This window comes from Anabrus simplex, chromosome 3 (genome assembly GCF_040414725.1).
Source record: "Anabrus simplex isolate iqAnaSimp1 chromosome 3, ASM4041472v1, whole genome shotgun sequence".
In the NCBI taxonomy this organism is placed as follows: Eukaryota; Metazoa; Arthropoda; class Insecta; order Orthoptera; family Tettigoniidae; genus Anabrus; species Anabrus simplex.
The window spans coordinates 295331902-295347403 of NC_090267.1; the positions used below are offsets into that span (position 1 = coordinate 295331902).

General features: G+C 38.6%; 1 protein-coding gene across 1 annotated transcript in view; it reads left to right on the forward strand.

Moving 5' to 3' along the window:
* The window catches only part of LOC136866781 (histone-lysine N-methyltransferase 2C-like), an 811555-nt gene that overhangs the window by 680842 nt on the left and 115211 nt on the right, over positions 1-15502 (forward strand). Inside the window, 1 exon segment of the mRNA XM_067143888.2 lies at positions 5073-5340. Within this exon segment, the coding sequence (XP_066999989.2) occupies positions 5073-5340 (268 nt within the window).

The window sequence follows — 15502 nt, forward strand, 5'->3', positions numbered from 1 at the left end:
GCTAGCCTCTGTGACCGGTTGTACAGTGCCTATGTGTAATGTCACTGGATCGCGGGAAATAGTGAAGAGAGAGTGACATTCTATTATCCTCTACAAAAACTTTTCTCAAATCTGCAGAATGGCATCAAAACATGCGAGCCTTCGAATTCATAGAAAGGCCATGGCTATTCAGTAGCAGAGTTACAACGCGTCTGCTGTACCTGACGCTTAGTAAAATTTAAGTTTTATAGAAAGCAGGAATATTTTCGTGATGGATCGTCATATTGTAAAAATACGTGGAACAGGTATTGCCGGCAAATTTTCACCGGGTTCTCGTCGATGTTATGATGCCAATTTTAAGTTAATGGCTATTAAACACTCGGAAATATATAATAATTGTCCAGCCGCAAGAAAATGCGCATAGGCCTAACTAAAGCCAATATTCGGCGTTACTGTGAAGACAAAGACAGCTTAAAAATGCGAACTGCACAAAAAATTGCATTCAGTGGCCCGCAACGACGACGTTTTAAAGAAGTTGAAGATGAAATTGTGAGGTATGTGCACAAAAATGAAAAAGCAGAATTGCCATACCGCAATATAAACTCGTTCGTTGACTTTCAAAGTCCGCGATTAAGACCTATACATCGCTAGCCGCTGAATTTGGCTGAATCCGGCAAGCAAGAAGTGCGTGTAGCTGCAGCCAGTTATATCTGATGCTGAGTGAAAGTAACAATTTTACAGTAAACAAGAATATTTTCCTGATGGATCGTCGTATCGTAGAGACGCATAGAATGTGTATTGCCGGCAAATTTTCAACGAGTTCCCTTCGATATTGTGATGCCAATTTTAAGTTAATGGTTATTAAACCCGCTGAAATAAAGCATAATTGTACAGCCGGAAAAAACCGACATAACTAAAGCCAATGTTCGGCGTCTACAAATAGTCTAAAAATGCGTACTGTATAAGAAAGACATTCATATGATTTTACAAAGCACTTTTTAAGCCTGATTAAAATTTATGAAAGAAAAAGTGGGGGTCATCTTGGATTCGGAGAAATACGGAAATATATATTTTTCAGAATGAAATTAAACACACTTTCACGCAGTATCGGATTTTGAAAAACAACAAACAAGTAAGCCGTTGTGTGGATACTATCCGCGAAAACACAAGTTTTGAACAAACTGATTGAAATTTCATACTGATTTTAATGTGTATGGGGGTTTTCCCGACTTTTTACAAAAAATCTGATCTAACGACAATCCGCTATAGCGAGTAAATTTCTCGCCGTTATGAATTCTCGCTATAACAGACTTCTACTGTACTTGCCTTATGATCCCCTTGTTCAGAGAAGCTAAGGGGAAGGATTTATGACTTATTGCAACATTGGCCAAGAGTAGCCTATGCGTGCAAAGAGGGCTTTAATTTTTTTTGAAAGACAAATGAATGACAACAGCGCAGCATTTATCTGGTGTATTTAGTTAGTCATAATCAGCTGTTAACCATTCATTACTGGGATTTATGTTGGATGATGTTATTTGTGTTTACCTTCTCAGAAGTTGATGAAAATGGTTTTAAAAATTCATATTTGTTCGCTTCCTCAGGATAGTTATATCTTAGTGGCAAATTTATATTTTGATATGAAGATTAGTTTTTTAATATAAGGCATTTGAAAAATAAAGAGTGAAATTCCATTTGATTTTTATAATCTGTTTTTTCACTTTCCAAGTATAAGTATAAATTTGCTGCAGTGTGAAGTTTGTATTGTTTGAAATTATATTGATAACCTATTTTTTTTATTATTAGTATTTTTTTGGGGTGGGGGGTGTTGTATTACCAGTACCTACAATTCTTATATGCACCTCATAGGCCTCATAAAATAAAATAAAAGATATGATGTACCAAGTAACCATTTAGGTGCACTATTACTGGATAAATAGGCTTGATAATCTTATGTCTCTTTTCTAAAGTGACTGTAAAGGTGTCCTGTTAAAAGTAATAAGTACAGTACCAGTAGCTGCAGGATGAAAGAAGGCAGAGGTGAGCTTATGAAGTGATTCATCATTATCAATTTGCTCCTACTTGAAAGTTCTTGGGAAGCAGCCAAGAAGATGGAGACCAACATAAAATTTTGAGCCAGGGGAAAGAGATATTGAAGGTAGGCTCTGCAACATGGAATGGGCTAAACTTTTGTCTCTAGAAATAAGCATGTCACACCAAACTTCAAAGATTTCGTTCTACTTCACAAGTATGTGCCACTGGCTGTAGAAAACAGTAGAAGTCCACTATAACGAGTACGGCATATAACGAGACCCCTGTTATAACAACAATTTTCGGTCTGTGCCCTCAAAATTCCTGTATTAAGCAGTGTATTATCTTTCTGTTACAGCGAAAGCCCTATCACTGACACTTCCGTTATTACGAGTGATTGAGCATGCATGATTTTTCCGTTACCGATATTTATGCATCCAGTGATTGTATTGCATGCGATCGATCCTCTTTGGTATTGTTTCCGCGCTATATCCACAAGCGAGCTCTCTCGTCAACATTCAAAGGCGATGTCGGAGTCGATTAGTAATACCCGTCGATTGCTGTTCCGTAAAGAAAAATGGAAATAAAGGAGGAGAACATATTTGGATAAATAACATGTCTGCTAGCAGTTGTTAACTCGTTATAAATAAAGGCTGACAATCGCTTCATTTTAATGCTAAATACTGCAATTAAGTAAGAATGGGATACACCTCAAGGTATGGCACAGTGCATCATTGATTGCAGTGGTTAGTTTTAAATTTTCTCGCATCTGGTTAAATTTCGGAAAGGCTGTTATCATGTAATTTTATAGCGAGAAGTTTATCATTTCTCTGCTGGCGCTTCACACATGTTTTCATGATACATATAGTATGGTTAAGTTAGGTTAGGTGACGCTGTTTAAATAAGAAAACTGAAACTTTTGCCACAAAATGAGATCGTTCATCTTCAGCACAGTATCGTTTTCTCGCTATGTGCACTTGCGAGCTCTCTTGTTGACATTAGAAGGCAATGTTGGAGCTGTTTAGTAATACCAGTCGACTGCTGTTCTCTGAAAGCAAATTCAGAATGAAAGAGTATCACACGCTTTTGTATCAAATGTGTAAATAACGCTGCCGATAGCAGTTGTTAACTCATTAGAAATAAAGGCTAAGTAAACGATTGCTTAATTTTAATACTGTACACTGAAATTAAGTAAGAATGCGATATACCTCAAGATATGGCAGAGCACATCAATGATTTCAGAGGTTAGGTTATATCTTCTCGCGTCTGGTTAAATTTCAGAGAGGCTATTCCCAATGTAAATTTATAGCCAGAATGTTATAATTTCTCTACTGGCACTTGACATATGTTTTCATGATACATATGTTACAGTTAAGTTAGGTTGGGTGATGCTGTTTGAATAAGAAAACTGAAACAATTGCCACAAAATGCAATACATCATCTTCCCTATAGGAATCAACATCTATATCATTCGAAGGTGATGTCGGAGTCGATTAGTAATACCCGTCGACTGCTGTTCTCTAAAAGAAAATTCAAAACGAGTGAGGATAACACGTAATAATTGCATAAATAATGTGGCCCGTAGCCGTTGTTAACGCATTAGAAATAAAGGCTGAAGTAAACGATCGCTTAATTTTAATGTTATATAATGAAAGTAAGTAAGAATGTGATAACAGCTCAAGATGTGGCAGGGTACACCACCGATTTCAGAGGACAGTTTAGATTTTTTTGCGTCCAGTTAAATTTCAGAAAAGCTGTTCCCATGTAAATTCGTAGACCACCTATTTTTCATAGCACAGATCAGAGTCAAAGTGGTCCCAGAATTGACATCATGAACCTCTTAATGTTGTTTACTTATACCATGTCTACGATCACACATTACTGAGGCCAGATTTTGATTAATGCCACAACACTTTCGTGCATGTCCTAAGTGGTATCGCTACAGTTTAGTGTGTTTTAGTGTGCCCACTAAAGAGAGTATGTTCTGCTTTCATACAAACAGTTGTCATTTATGAATGTGGCATACACTTTGAAGTGACATCATTTATAGCTGTCTACTTATGTCACCAAGCGAGTTGGCCTTGTGGTTTGGGGCACGCAGCTCTGAGCTTGCATTTGGGAGGTAGTGGGTTCAACTGCCACTATCAGCTGCCCTGAAGGTGGTTTTCCGTGGTTTCCCATTTTCACACTAGGCAAATAGTGTGAGCTGTACCTTAATTAACACTGCAGCCACTTCCTTCCCACTCCTAGCCCTTTCCTATACCATTATCGCTATAAGGCTTATCTGCCTCGGTGCAACATAAAGCAACTTGTCTCTACCCATGACCCACATGCTTAAATATAGAATGTAAACCTGGGTGCCCAGAACTTAAAATTCTAACTTTCTTTCGGTGTTCATGAAAGGACAGTGGTGAATTCAAAATCAAGTTCAAGAAAGGTTGCATTTTCAGCTCTCTTGGTTTAGTTGGCATAACCTGCTGAGGGTGATCATCCTTGACATCACCCAAGAGGTCAGTTCAAAATGCAGTCAATGAATGTGAGATTTTCTTAATAATATGTTGCATCCCTGCGTTTTCGATTCCACTTAAAACTGTAAATCCTGTGGCTAGGATCACAATATCCACAGTCACATAAAACTGCAGGCTTGTTCACTTCTTTCACTTTATATAACAACCCCTTTGAGATTAAAGTTACATATAAGCCAGAAAGATGTCTGGATATCATTTGAAACATTTCTGGTGATGCTACGGGCATGCTTGCATGCCTCCAGTATTTCGCAATGGTCCATGATTATAATTTTGATATTACTATAACTTTGTTTTTTGTAGGAAAGCAATGCTGTCTTCAGTAGTTGCTATTGTATTGATATTGACAGGTGTCTTTATCCGTTACTACCTAAAACATGGTTTGCATGTTAACATCAAAAAACCCTTGGTGCATCATATGTAGTCATTTACTTTGTGACAAAGGATTGCTGACTGAAAGGTGTAATAATCCATAAGTAAAGTTGATATCGCCTAGATTTAATGTTCTAAATGTAATATTTGTCATTTGGTGTTCAATAGGACAAAGAAAATGCAGGAGTGCCACGAGATCATCTACAGCTTAAATCACGATTGGGTACATCACCCTTACGAGATTCGGGTAATGTGACAGTTACATTGACTTTGACTGCTGCCGCTGCAGAGGACATTCTGGGTGTGTTGCGTGACCTTGCCAATATTCTGCACATTCCTGCACCAGCCGCATATCATATAGTGGAGCGCACCAGTACCCCTCCTAGCCAGAAGCTTGGCTTATATCGCACCAAAGGCAAGGATGGTAAAGAAGGAGGTAAGTAGAATATTTGTGCCAGTGCATTCTTTTCTACATTTTTTTTTTTTTGTTTTTGTTTTATTGTCAAGAAGAACTACTGGACTGCTTTCTGATTGGTAGCTAAATAGTTTAAGAAAGCTAGCAGGAGAACTAAGGATGTAGATGCTATTGCAAAACAGAGGAAATAATAAACTTGAGGACTGAATGAAAGTCATGCCCGTAAAAAACTTAGAACAAGCCAGAGACCAGAAGTGAGAATGAAGGAGGGCAGACGTACTTCCTACGAGTAGAAAATATAAGATTCCAACTTGGTACAGAGGAATTTAATGTTGTGTATTGTACCTTCCCCTGTCCCTGCTTGGCCTGCCTCAGTGGAGACACTGCGTGGTGCGTCCGAATTGAAAAGGTATGGGTCAAATAATCTAGGTAAAATTAACTTAAAATCATAGGACAGGTTCTAGAATACATTTTTGTAAAAGAGAACTCGAAGAAAATGAATAGGTAGAAAACTTTATTAACCAATAAAACATGAGGTTAGAGTAGTAATCTTCCCAAAATAAATCGAAGAAATATAAGTTGCCGTCACTGATTAAAATCTTTACACGGTATTGAACCCAATTACAAAGTCATTCTGTGGAATACGATGGGGTTGAGTTTTGACGGAGGTTCAAATAAGTTAAACTGCACATGGCATGTAGCCTCGAAGCGAATAGTCTCTTAACATGAAATTATAATTATAGATTCACACATCTTGGCCCGATTAAACAAATCCGAACTATTTATTATTTATAAGTTTCATTTTCCGTATTGATTGGATTCACTGTACAGACAAGAAATGTGTTCCACCTATCAATACTTATTTATTGTAAATGGATTTACATTAGTACCGGTTTCGGCCTTCCATGGCCATCATCAGCTAATACACAATTATATTACAGCCATTAGACAATATCACAAAGATGTTATTATGGTAGATCATCCGGATGTCTAATGGGGTTGAAAAAATAAAATATATTGTAGTAGTATTTTGTCTATGTGGGGTTAAAATATCTGTGATCAAAGTGGTAATGAAGGCTACAATAAACTAAAACCTATTGAGTGTACATTGGACATACTGAGTACATTAAACATATTAAAATACATAAGGCACAACATAAAACACTTAATAAGTTAAACACACTAAAATGTGGTATATATGTTAAAACGTTTGTTAAAATTTGAGCGTTTGTGTTGCGTGGGGTTCTTTCTTCAATCTTCTTTATAGTTCTTGGGCTTCTGTATCTATGTTAATTTAGTTTCATGAAGTGATCTTCGAGAATATTCTATGACTGATATATGTCATATTGATTCGTGGTGAAAACCCTTGTCGTGAAATTTTTTTGAGTACTATGTAATTCAACTGTTGATGTAGATCAGTAAGTTTATGACAGACTGCAAGACTTGAGTTTAAATTTTGATTAGGAGCTGTTGGTGGCGATACCTCTCTCGTCTGTATTTGTGTTGTAGTTATTATCTCTAAAGATAAGCTAATATAAATATAGTGTGCATATGAAGGAATGCCCGGTGTGTGTATGGAAATGAAAAGAGTACTTACTATTGTTGTTGTGGAGGTCGTGTAGCAATATGTTTGGAAGCTTGCTGTGTTCTACTACGAGTGCGTCTGGGGCTTATGTTAGCTGTGGAGGGGTAGGAGGAGTGGCTATTGTAGAGGTAGGGGTGGAGTTAAGCTTGTGATTCGTCGGTTTATTAGGGTGTGCTATATTCTGTTAGCTCATCCCAATCATAACATTAATGACATTACAGATAAATCCAGCATCATCTTTGATAAAGCAATTCCTGCATTAAAAAACGACTATCTCAAAATAGTAAACAAACAGAATATAGCACGCCCTAATAAACCGACGAATCACAAGCTTAACCCCACCCCTACCTCCACAGTAGCCACTCCACCTACATCCCTGTCCCATGCTATCCGTCTCAGCAGGTCAGCAGCATTTAGCCGTTCTTTTGTTGCAAATGGAGCTAGAATATGGAATTCTCTCCCCCACAACATTAGAGCCATAAAATCCTTAAATTCCTTCAAGTTGTCTTGCTGTGAGCATCTCCTCGATGTGTACCACCAGGCTGAATGAATCTGGTAGAGTGAATGTATGTATGAATGTACGTTGACTGTGCTTATGGTATTTAGTGTCATTCAACTTTTAATTTGTAACGATAGTTGTAAGACATGACTAAGAATATTTATAGAGTTTATGTTCTTTTGTTTCATATTTTGTTTCTAGTTTGTAATGGTAGTTTTAAGATAAGATTATGAATGTTGCTTTCAGTTGTTCAATGTTAATGAAGTTTGGTTAAGTGTAAGAGAGGACCATGAGTCCTAACTTCGCCACTACAAATAAAGGCAAATATATAATAATAATAATCATGCACATCCTAACATTTTTATCTAAGTCGTCTTCGATACCAGGTTTTCCCTTTTGAACCTCTAGAGGTAAGTTGACCTCCAACTTATTCTGAAGACTTTGACATCAACCTAAGACTCGCACCTCTACATGGCGTAGGAGAAATCTACGTTCATAAAACATGACACAGATAGGTCTTATGGCGACGATGGGATAGGGAAGGCCTAGGAGTTGGAAGGAAGCAGCCGTGGCGTTAATTAAGGTACAGCCCCAGCATTTGCCTGGTGTGAAAATGGGAAACCACGGAAAACCATCTTCAGGGCTGCCGATAGTGGAATTCGAACCTACTATCTCCCGGATGCAAGCTCACAGCCGCGCTCCTCTACGCGCACGGCCAGCTCGCCCGGTACCAAGCTAAATTACCTACCAGTAATTGAATATATATGCCTATGGCATTGAAGGTTATGTATTTTACATTTACATTGCCAAAAAGGCTCTGGGTCGAATCTGTAGCTACAAATCATGCTTACATGCAGTTCAACTTATCTTAAACCTTCCTTCTTTGCCTCAGCGCGCCCATGCAGGGTGGTGTGTACTCTGGATCCTGAAGTCTTGTACTCTACTCCTGGGAACAGCATTACAAATGCCTTCTTCTTCCTTGGTCCTCGGCAACTCCTGAAAACTGGATAATGAAGTAACTCGTCTTCACTGCCTAGTTTGTATTTGTATACAATGCTGTAACCTAGGCAAGATAAAATTTGCTATATCTGTTACTTATGGTATCAGTCCGACCATGAGTAGCGCCTATTATGGGTATGACACCCGGTCACAAGAAGTGTTTTTTTGGCAGTTAACCGACACGTACCACACTGAATTTGAGAAATTGTTCTAGTTACATTATTCACTCACAATAAAAGCTCAGGCGAGCTAGTCGAAGCCCTAAATAAGACTTTCTAATTACTTTGTTAAAATCACTTTGTCTAGAGGTTTGATATAAGCGACATGCACTTTGCGCTGGTCTGTCAGCAATAGTTGCCAGCTGCTTGGGAGACAATGCCTTTATAGCCCTGGTAGATTCCGTTGGGGTCCGGTACATCTCCACGCTCACAATAGATTGCCTTTGTGGGCCAATCGCGTCCTTCCAACGGCTATTTGAATATGACCAAAGAATACATGTAACATGCCTACTTGTCACCGCTATGGTGTAAGTAGTGCATCATAATTACAACCAACATTATTCAGTGTTTTATTTTTGCAGAAACTTGCACTCGTGTGGAAATAGAGTCTCGAATTTGCATGCTACCGGATCGGAATTGCTCGGATTTAGCTACGTGCTGTTGGCACCACTGACTTCATGTGAAAAATTCGAACATCTTTGTCTCTTTCTTACAGTCTCCCTTCTTTTTCTCTGTCTTGCTTAGGAAAGCAATATCCGGGGTCTCCGTGAGTAGGTTAAAAATAAAGCTTCTTGTCAGGGCTTACATGAGTATCCACAAGGACTACAGGTTGTGCTCTGGGGTTCACCTCCCCCTAAGACACGGAATTCGGGCTCCACTTGGTGATATATTAAAATATTCCTATAACATAGAATGATTATATTTGGATCGTAATAGAGTGATACGGTTCAGTACGTTGTACTGGTAGATTCAGCAACAGCTGACATGTAAAGTAACTGCTTGAGAAGAGAATTCTTGTATCCATGCACCTTTCAAATAGGAAACATTAGACAAATCTTATCATAAGGATTTTATTCTAATTGCACCAGCTGCATATGGTTCGACACTTGTCTCCTATGCTCAAGGTTCCAGGACTGAATCCCAGCGCAGTACTGTACTTGGTATCATCGTCGTCATTTTCATTTTCCCTTGTCCAGCTCCTGCCAGATCAGGGTGTTGATAGTATCCTTCACCGTTGCCGTTACTTACACCACTCCTCTTCAGTAATTATATTCCTGTCCAGTCTTCTTTTTCTTAAACTGTTCTTGATCGAGTCTATCCACCTTGCTCTGGGCCTCCCTCTTTCCCTCTGTCTTAGCCTCCAACACCTGTTTTGGTATCCTTCCTTCCTCCAACTGCATAACATGTCCAAACCATCTCAATTTATTCTTCTCCATCCTGTCACTCAATTTTTCTACCCCTATTTCTTTTCTGACCTCAACATTTCTTACTTTCTCTTCCCTACCATTCTCCTCAGGAACTTCACCCCACTGGCCTGAATTTTACTCTCATTTCTTGCTGTCATTGTCCAAGTCTCTGATGCATACATTAATATAGGGGTATAATACATCTTGTACATTATCTCTTTATATTTCATAGGAACTTCTCTGTCCCACACAAAGTTCCTTACATTCTGGTAGAATGTATGTCCCGCTTGTACCCTTCTGCTGATCTCCTTATCCAACCCTGTATCTTGCATTATTTCACTTTGCAAATATATGAAGTATTCAACAACCTCAAGGTTTTATCCCTTGATACTAATGATTCATTTTCCTTCTCTTTCTCCTCTTGTCATAACCACGGTTTTGCTTTTCTCCACACTGATTTTCATAGCGCATTTCTCAAAATTGCCATTTAAATCCTGTAATTGGATTTTCACTTCTGTATTATTGACTCCCCAGATCACTACATCATCTGCAAACAGCGTTTTCATATCCCCTCCATTATGTTGCCTTTGTTTCCTTACAATTTCATCCATAACGCTTATAAATAAGTGGAGACAATACACTTGCCTGTCTTACTCCAGTTTGCTTTCTAAACCAATCTGTTCTCTCCACTGGAATCGGACGCAACTGGAACAGTTTTTATACATTGCCATCACGAGTTCCCTTGAATGCTTTGTACATCCTTTTCTTTCCAGAGTTTCCCACGCCTTTCCTCTATTGACACTATCATATGCTTTCACAACATCAAGGAATACCATCACCATATTTTTTCCAGCAGTAATCTCATGGTAAATATAGGGTCCTTTTATTGACCTGCCCTGTCAAAATCCATGCTCTTCTTCTAAATTTCATTCCACACTTCCTCCTATCCTATTTTCTATTATTCTCTCCAATATTTCAGCTATTTGTGACAACAGTGTACTTCCTTGATAATTGTCACATATCTTCCTGTCACTTTTCTTAAATAATAGTATTATTACACCTTTACACAGATCATCGGGTACTTGCTTTTTCCTCCATATACACCTCAACAGCCTATATGACTAGTGTAGATCAATAGGTCCTGTTGCGTGTATCATTTCCACACACATTTCATTCATCCCTGCTGTTTTTTCCTGTTTTCGTTTGTTTAAAAGCCATTTCCACCTCTACTATTGCAATATCACTCTCCATTTCTGGATCATCCTCATTTACCACCATACACCGGACGAGTTGGCCGTGTGGTTAGGGTCACGCAGCTGTGAGCTTGCATCTGGGGAGATAGTGAATTCGAACCCCACTGTCAGCAGCCCTGAAGATGGTTTTCCATGGTTTTCCCATTTTCACACCAGGTTGTACCTTAATTAACGCCACGGCCGCTTCCTTCCCACTCCTCGGCCTTTCCTATCTTATTGTCATCATAAGACCTATCTGTGTCGGTGCAACGTAAAACAAATTGAGAAAAAAAAATTATCACTACATTCTCTTCTGCATCATTTCTCACATTCAGGAGTTTATCGAAGTAATCTTTCCACATATTCTTAATCTCCTCTGGATCTTTTATGTCATTTCCACTCTCTTTCTTCACTTGTTTTGTGTAGATTTTTTCTTTTCTCGTATTTTTTATCAATCCATACTAAATCCTTTTTCCACCATTTACATAGTTTTTTAAATCTTGTGTGAATTTCTCCCAACATCCTTTTCTGTTCCTCATTTACCACTTTTTACACCTACTTCTAATTTCCTGATAATCGTACTTCTTTCCTATTTCTATTCCATTCTTGCCATACTTTCTTCCTTTGTTTAACAACCTCCTTCACCTTTTCATTCCACCAAGGTGTCTCCTTATCCTTCACTCTTGCCTAAGTTCTGCCGCAAATTTTCTGTGCACAGCGTACAAATGTGTTTTTTAATTTGGCCCTTTCTTCTTCAACACTCTCAGTTTCTGATATAGTTCCTCCTGAGTTCCTTTATCTTTTAATTTCCATACTTGTATTTTCTTCTGTCTTATTTCTTGTACTTTCACAATTTTACCTGTTTTCAGTTTTACAACCACCACCCAGCCATGTCTAGTGATATTTCTACTATTCTTTTTTCTAAACCAAGTGTTCCATAATCGTTCCATTTCTCTCTCAAAAATAAATCAACTTATCTCCTTTGCTGTTTCTTTGTTTCTATATCCAGAAGGACTAATCACTTCTTTCCTCGTATATGAGTTCTAAAATATAAGGGCCTATGCCAACATTAATGAACCCCTTTTCAGGGCAAGATACTTTGATATAGATGTTTCTTATGCCCTTTTAAGGGCAAGATACTTTGATATAGATGTTTCTTATGCATTCTTCTGCCAATAGCTACAAATAACTTCGGACTTCATATTATTTTGGAAAGAATGTTGTGCCTATTTTTCTAGACTCTAAAAGCATCAGTCTAAATTATATGTTTGATAAATTTAAGTATCCATGTATGGTGTCACTTTTTCCCCGTATTGACCATTTTTATAATATCTGTACCGGGCGGTACACCTCCACGCCGCTAATTTAAAATGTGCGCCAATTGAAACTCCTCTGCTGGAGGAAGTCTGAACTTTATTGACGGTATTAATTTTCAAATTTCTCAGAAGATGTCACTACGTGGAAATTTTAGAGTTTTTGAACTGTGTCATTTTCGACGTATTTTTGTTTTGCTTGTAGTAAGAAGTGTGAACTTTCTCTTCTAGAGGACACTACTGAAGATCAACAATAGTGCACCCTAGTGCGGAGTGAAAGAACTATTTTTTGGAGAAATTTTTATTTCAAAAGTTTGTTTCTTGTTAAATTTCTTTCTGTTATTGTTTAAGTTGGCTGTATACCCCTCTCTTTCCCCTTGTTTTGTATTTAGCCAATCCCGAATTTCTTTTATTAATTTCTGACCAATCAGATGTATTTTCCCCCAACTTGAATATGTTGCTGTATCCTACCCAATAAAGAGTTTGTGGGAGGGTGTTTTCATTCCCCTAACGCCTCGAACCTTCCGCGAGAGAATATAAACTGCTGATTTTAGGGTCTCCGGGCCACTTCTGTTCCATCTTTCAGTGTGTAAAGTACATAGCAGGGGGCGGGAAGCGCCTCTTTCTTCGGCGACAGTCAACAACCAGGTAATGGCCGATTAATTACTTCTTTTCTTGCTTGCTCAGCAGTTTAACTCTCGGGGCGGGTCCGAAGTTTTTTCATTATGTAACCTTCCTTAAAATGTAAAGGAACTTGTATCTATTCCATCTTTTAAACTGCATATCGGGATAGAGAGTGCTTAACCCTCTCGAGTTCCCAATCATATTGTTTTGAGGTGAACTTATTTTTCTCAACCTATTCTTAGTTAACGTAAAACAAATTGTTCTTTTCTAAAGTCACCTCTGTAGTATGGGATTAGCCCTTGCATTAGTGGCCTAGAGCCAGATTAGGTTTTAAAAACAAAGTGTATTAGGAGTGCAGATCGCCTCCTCTCGAATTGTTATTTTGGAGGTCATGTAATTACCCCTTTTCATTTAATAGACCTCAGTAGGTTGGGTATTTTACCCCTGTGTCTATGTCCAGTGAGGACAACTTGAAGGTGGAGTTTGGTGTGGCCTTTGATAGGCTTAAAGTTGAGAGCGAGTGGCTCTTTTTCGAAAATTGAGTGTTGTATGCCTCGTGGAGGCTTTTCGGTGTAATTTGGAGCAAGTGCTCCTGAGCATGAATGGGGTTTTCTGCCCCTCTGTTAATACTTATTTTGAAGTAAGGTTGGGCTGATAGCCCAAGCATTGTGAAGTCAGGGCTCGAAGCCCAAATTCTGTAAATATTGTAACTACCCTTTTGACTTGCTACTCTGTACCTGCCATGTTTGTTATTCCTTTATTTTGAAAAGAAAATATAACCTTGTTAAATTTTAAATTAATTTTACTTTCATAGCTTGAGACCTGTTCACCACCCCGCACCTTCTTTCACGCATAACTACCACAAAAACACGGTAACAATATCGATCATCATCATTTACTAAAGGTAATGCCTTGTCACTGTAGCCACATCGGACAATCTTCTGCAGCCTCTTCATGTTGCTATATGAACTACATCCAGTTCACCGACGGAGTTCCGGATGTATGACATCTTTGTTCGTCATCTGAGTCTCTTTCCCAGTACTTTACATACAATGATGGTTTGGAGAAGAAAGTCATGGCTCAGTACTGTCCAAGGAACTTTGTTTTTCTCTTCTTTCATCATCAGTTTGCCCTTCCAGTGAACCGGGTAGGGTGTTTGAAAACGAGCGTCTTCCAAACAGAAAGATTTTGTTGTCCATGACAGATTCCCAATTCCATCCTCTTCTCTTCACGTCTTCCCTCAGTTGGTCCATCCATCATCATCTTCTTGGTCTTCCAGCTGGTCTTCCACCTGTTATTCTCTTTTCCAAATAAGCCCATAGTGAAATGAAATGGCGTATGGCTTTTAGTGCCGGGAGTGTCCAAGGACAAGTTCGGCTCGCCAGGTGCAGGTCTTTTGAATTGACGCCAGTAGGCGACCTGCGCGTCGTGATGAGGATGAAATGATGATGAAGACGACACATACAACCAGCCCCCGTGCCAGCGAAATTAACCAATGATAGTTAAAATTCCCAACCCTGCCAGGAATCGAACCCGGGACCCCTGTGACCAAAGGCCAGCATGCTAACCATTTAGCCATGGAGCCGGACAGCACATGGTAATCTTGTGCTATTCATTTGTTTAACATGCCCAGGCCATTTAATTCTAGATGATCTTAAGTCTTTCCTCCATTGATTCATTTAGACCTAGGTTAAATTGAATCTCATCATTTTTCACGTGATCAAGTCGTCTTTTAGAGGGCAGTTCTAAGAAATTTAATTTCACAGGCTTGAATCCTGCAACAATCCTTTGATGTTAGTGTGCAGGTTTCCAGGGAATATGTAAGGATGGGAATGAAATATGACTTGTGCAAGGTCATTTTTGTTCTTTGTGGGACCTTCTCATCCCATAATAGGTGTCTAACGATACTTTAAAAGTTGGAGCCTTTGGTTACTCTGTTTGTTATTTCTATCTCAGCTCTATTATTACTACCATTACGCTTTCTAAATATCTGAATTAGTGTACTACTTCAACTTGGTGGTCCTGTATTTTTATATTGCGTTCTGTATTATGACTGCTGATTTTCAATGCTACTGTTTTTGATGGGTTCAGTTTCATTCCATAATCATCAAACTTCTTACACCATGCATTCAGATTATTTTGCACTCCCTCCTCTGTTTCATTCCATATTGCCACATCATCTGCAAACACCAGAGCCTGAAGATCTTTATTACCTTTTCCTTTTAGTTCCTTTAAAATGGTGTCCATAACTGCTATGAATGGAATAGGTGATAAGGCGCTTCCCTGTTGTACTCCTTTGGTTGTATTGAACCATTCAGAGTGACTATCTCCAATACTGGCTCAGCTTTAGCAATTAGTATATAGCATTTGGATCTTCCTAATAAGGTACTCCGGTACACCAAGTTTTCTAAGACTTTTCCAAATAGTTGATCTAGGAACATTATCATGTGCCTTTTCAAGGTCCATAAACACAATAATTAGGTCTTTTCCCTCTTTCCCAGTGTTTCTTCGCCAACATCCTCAAAG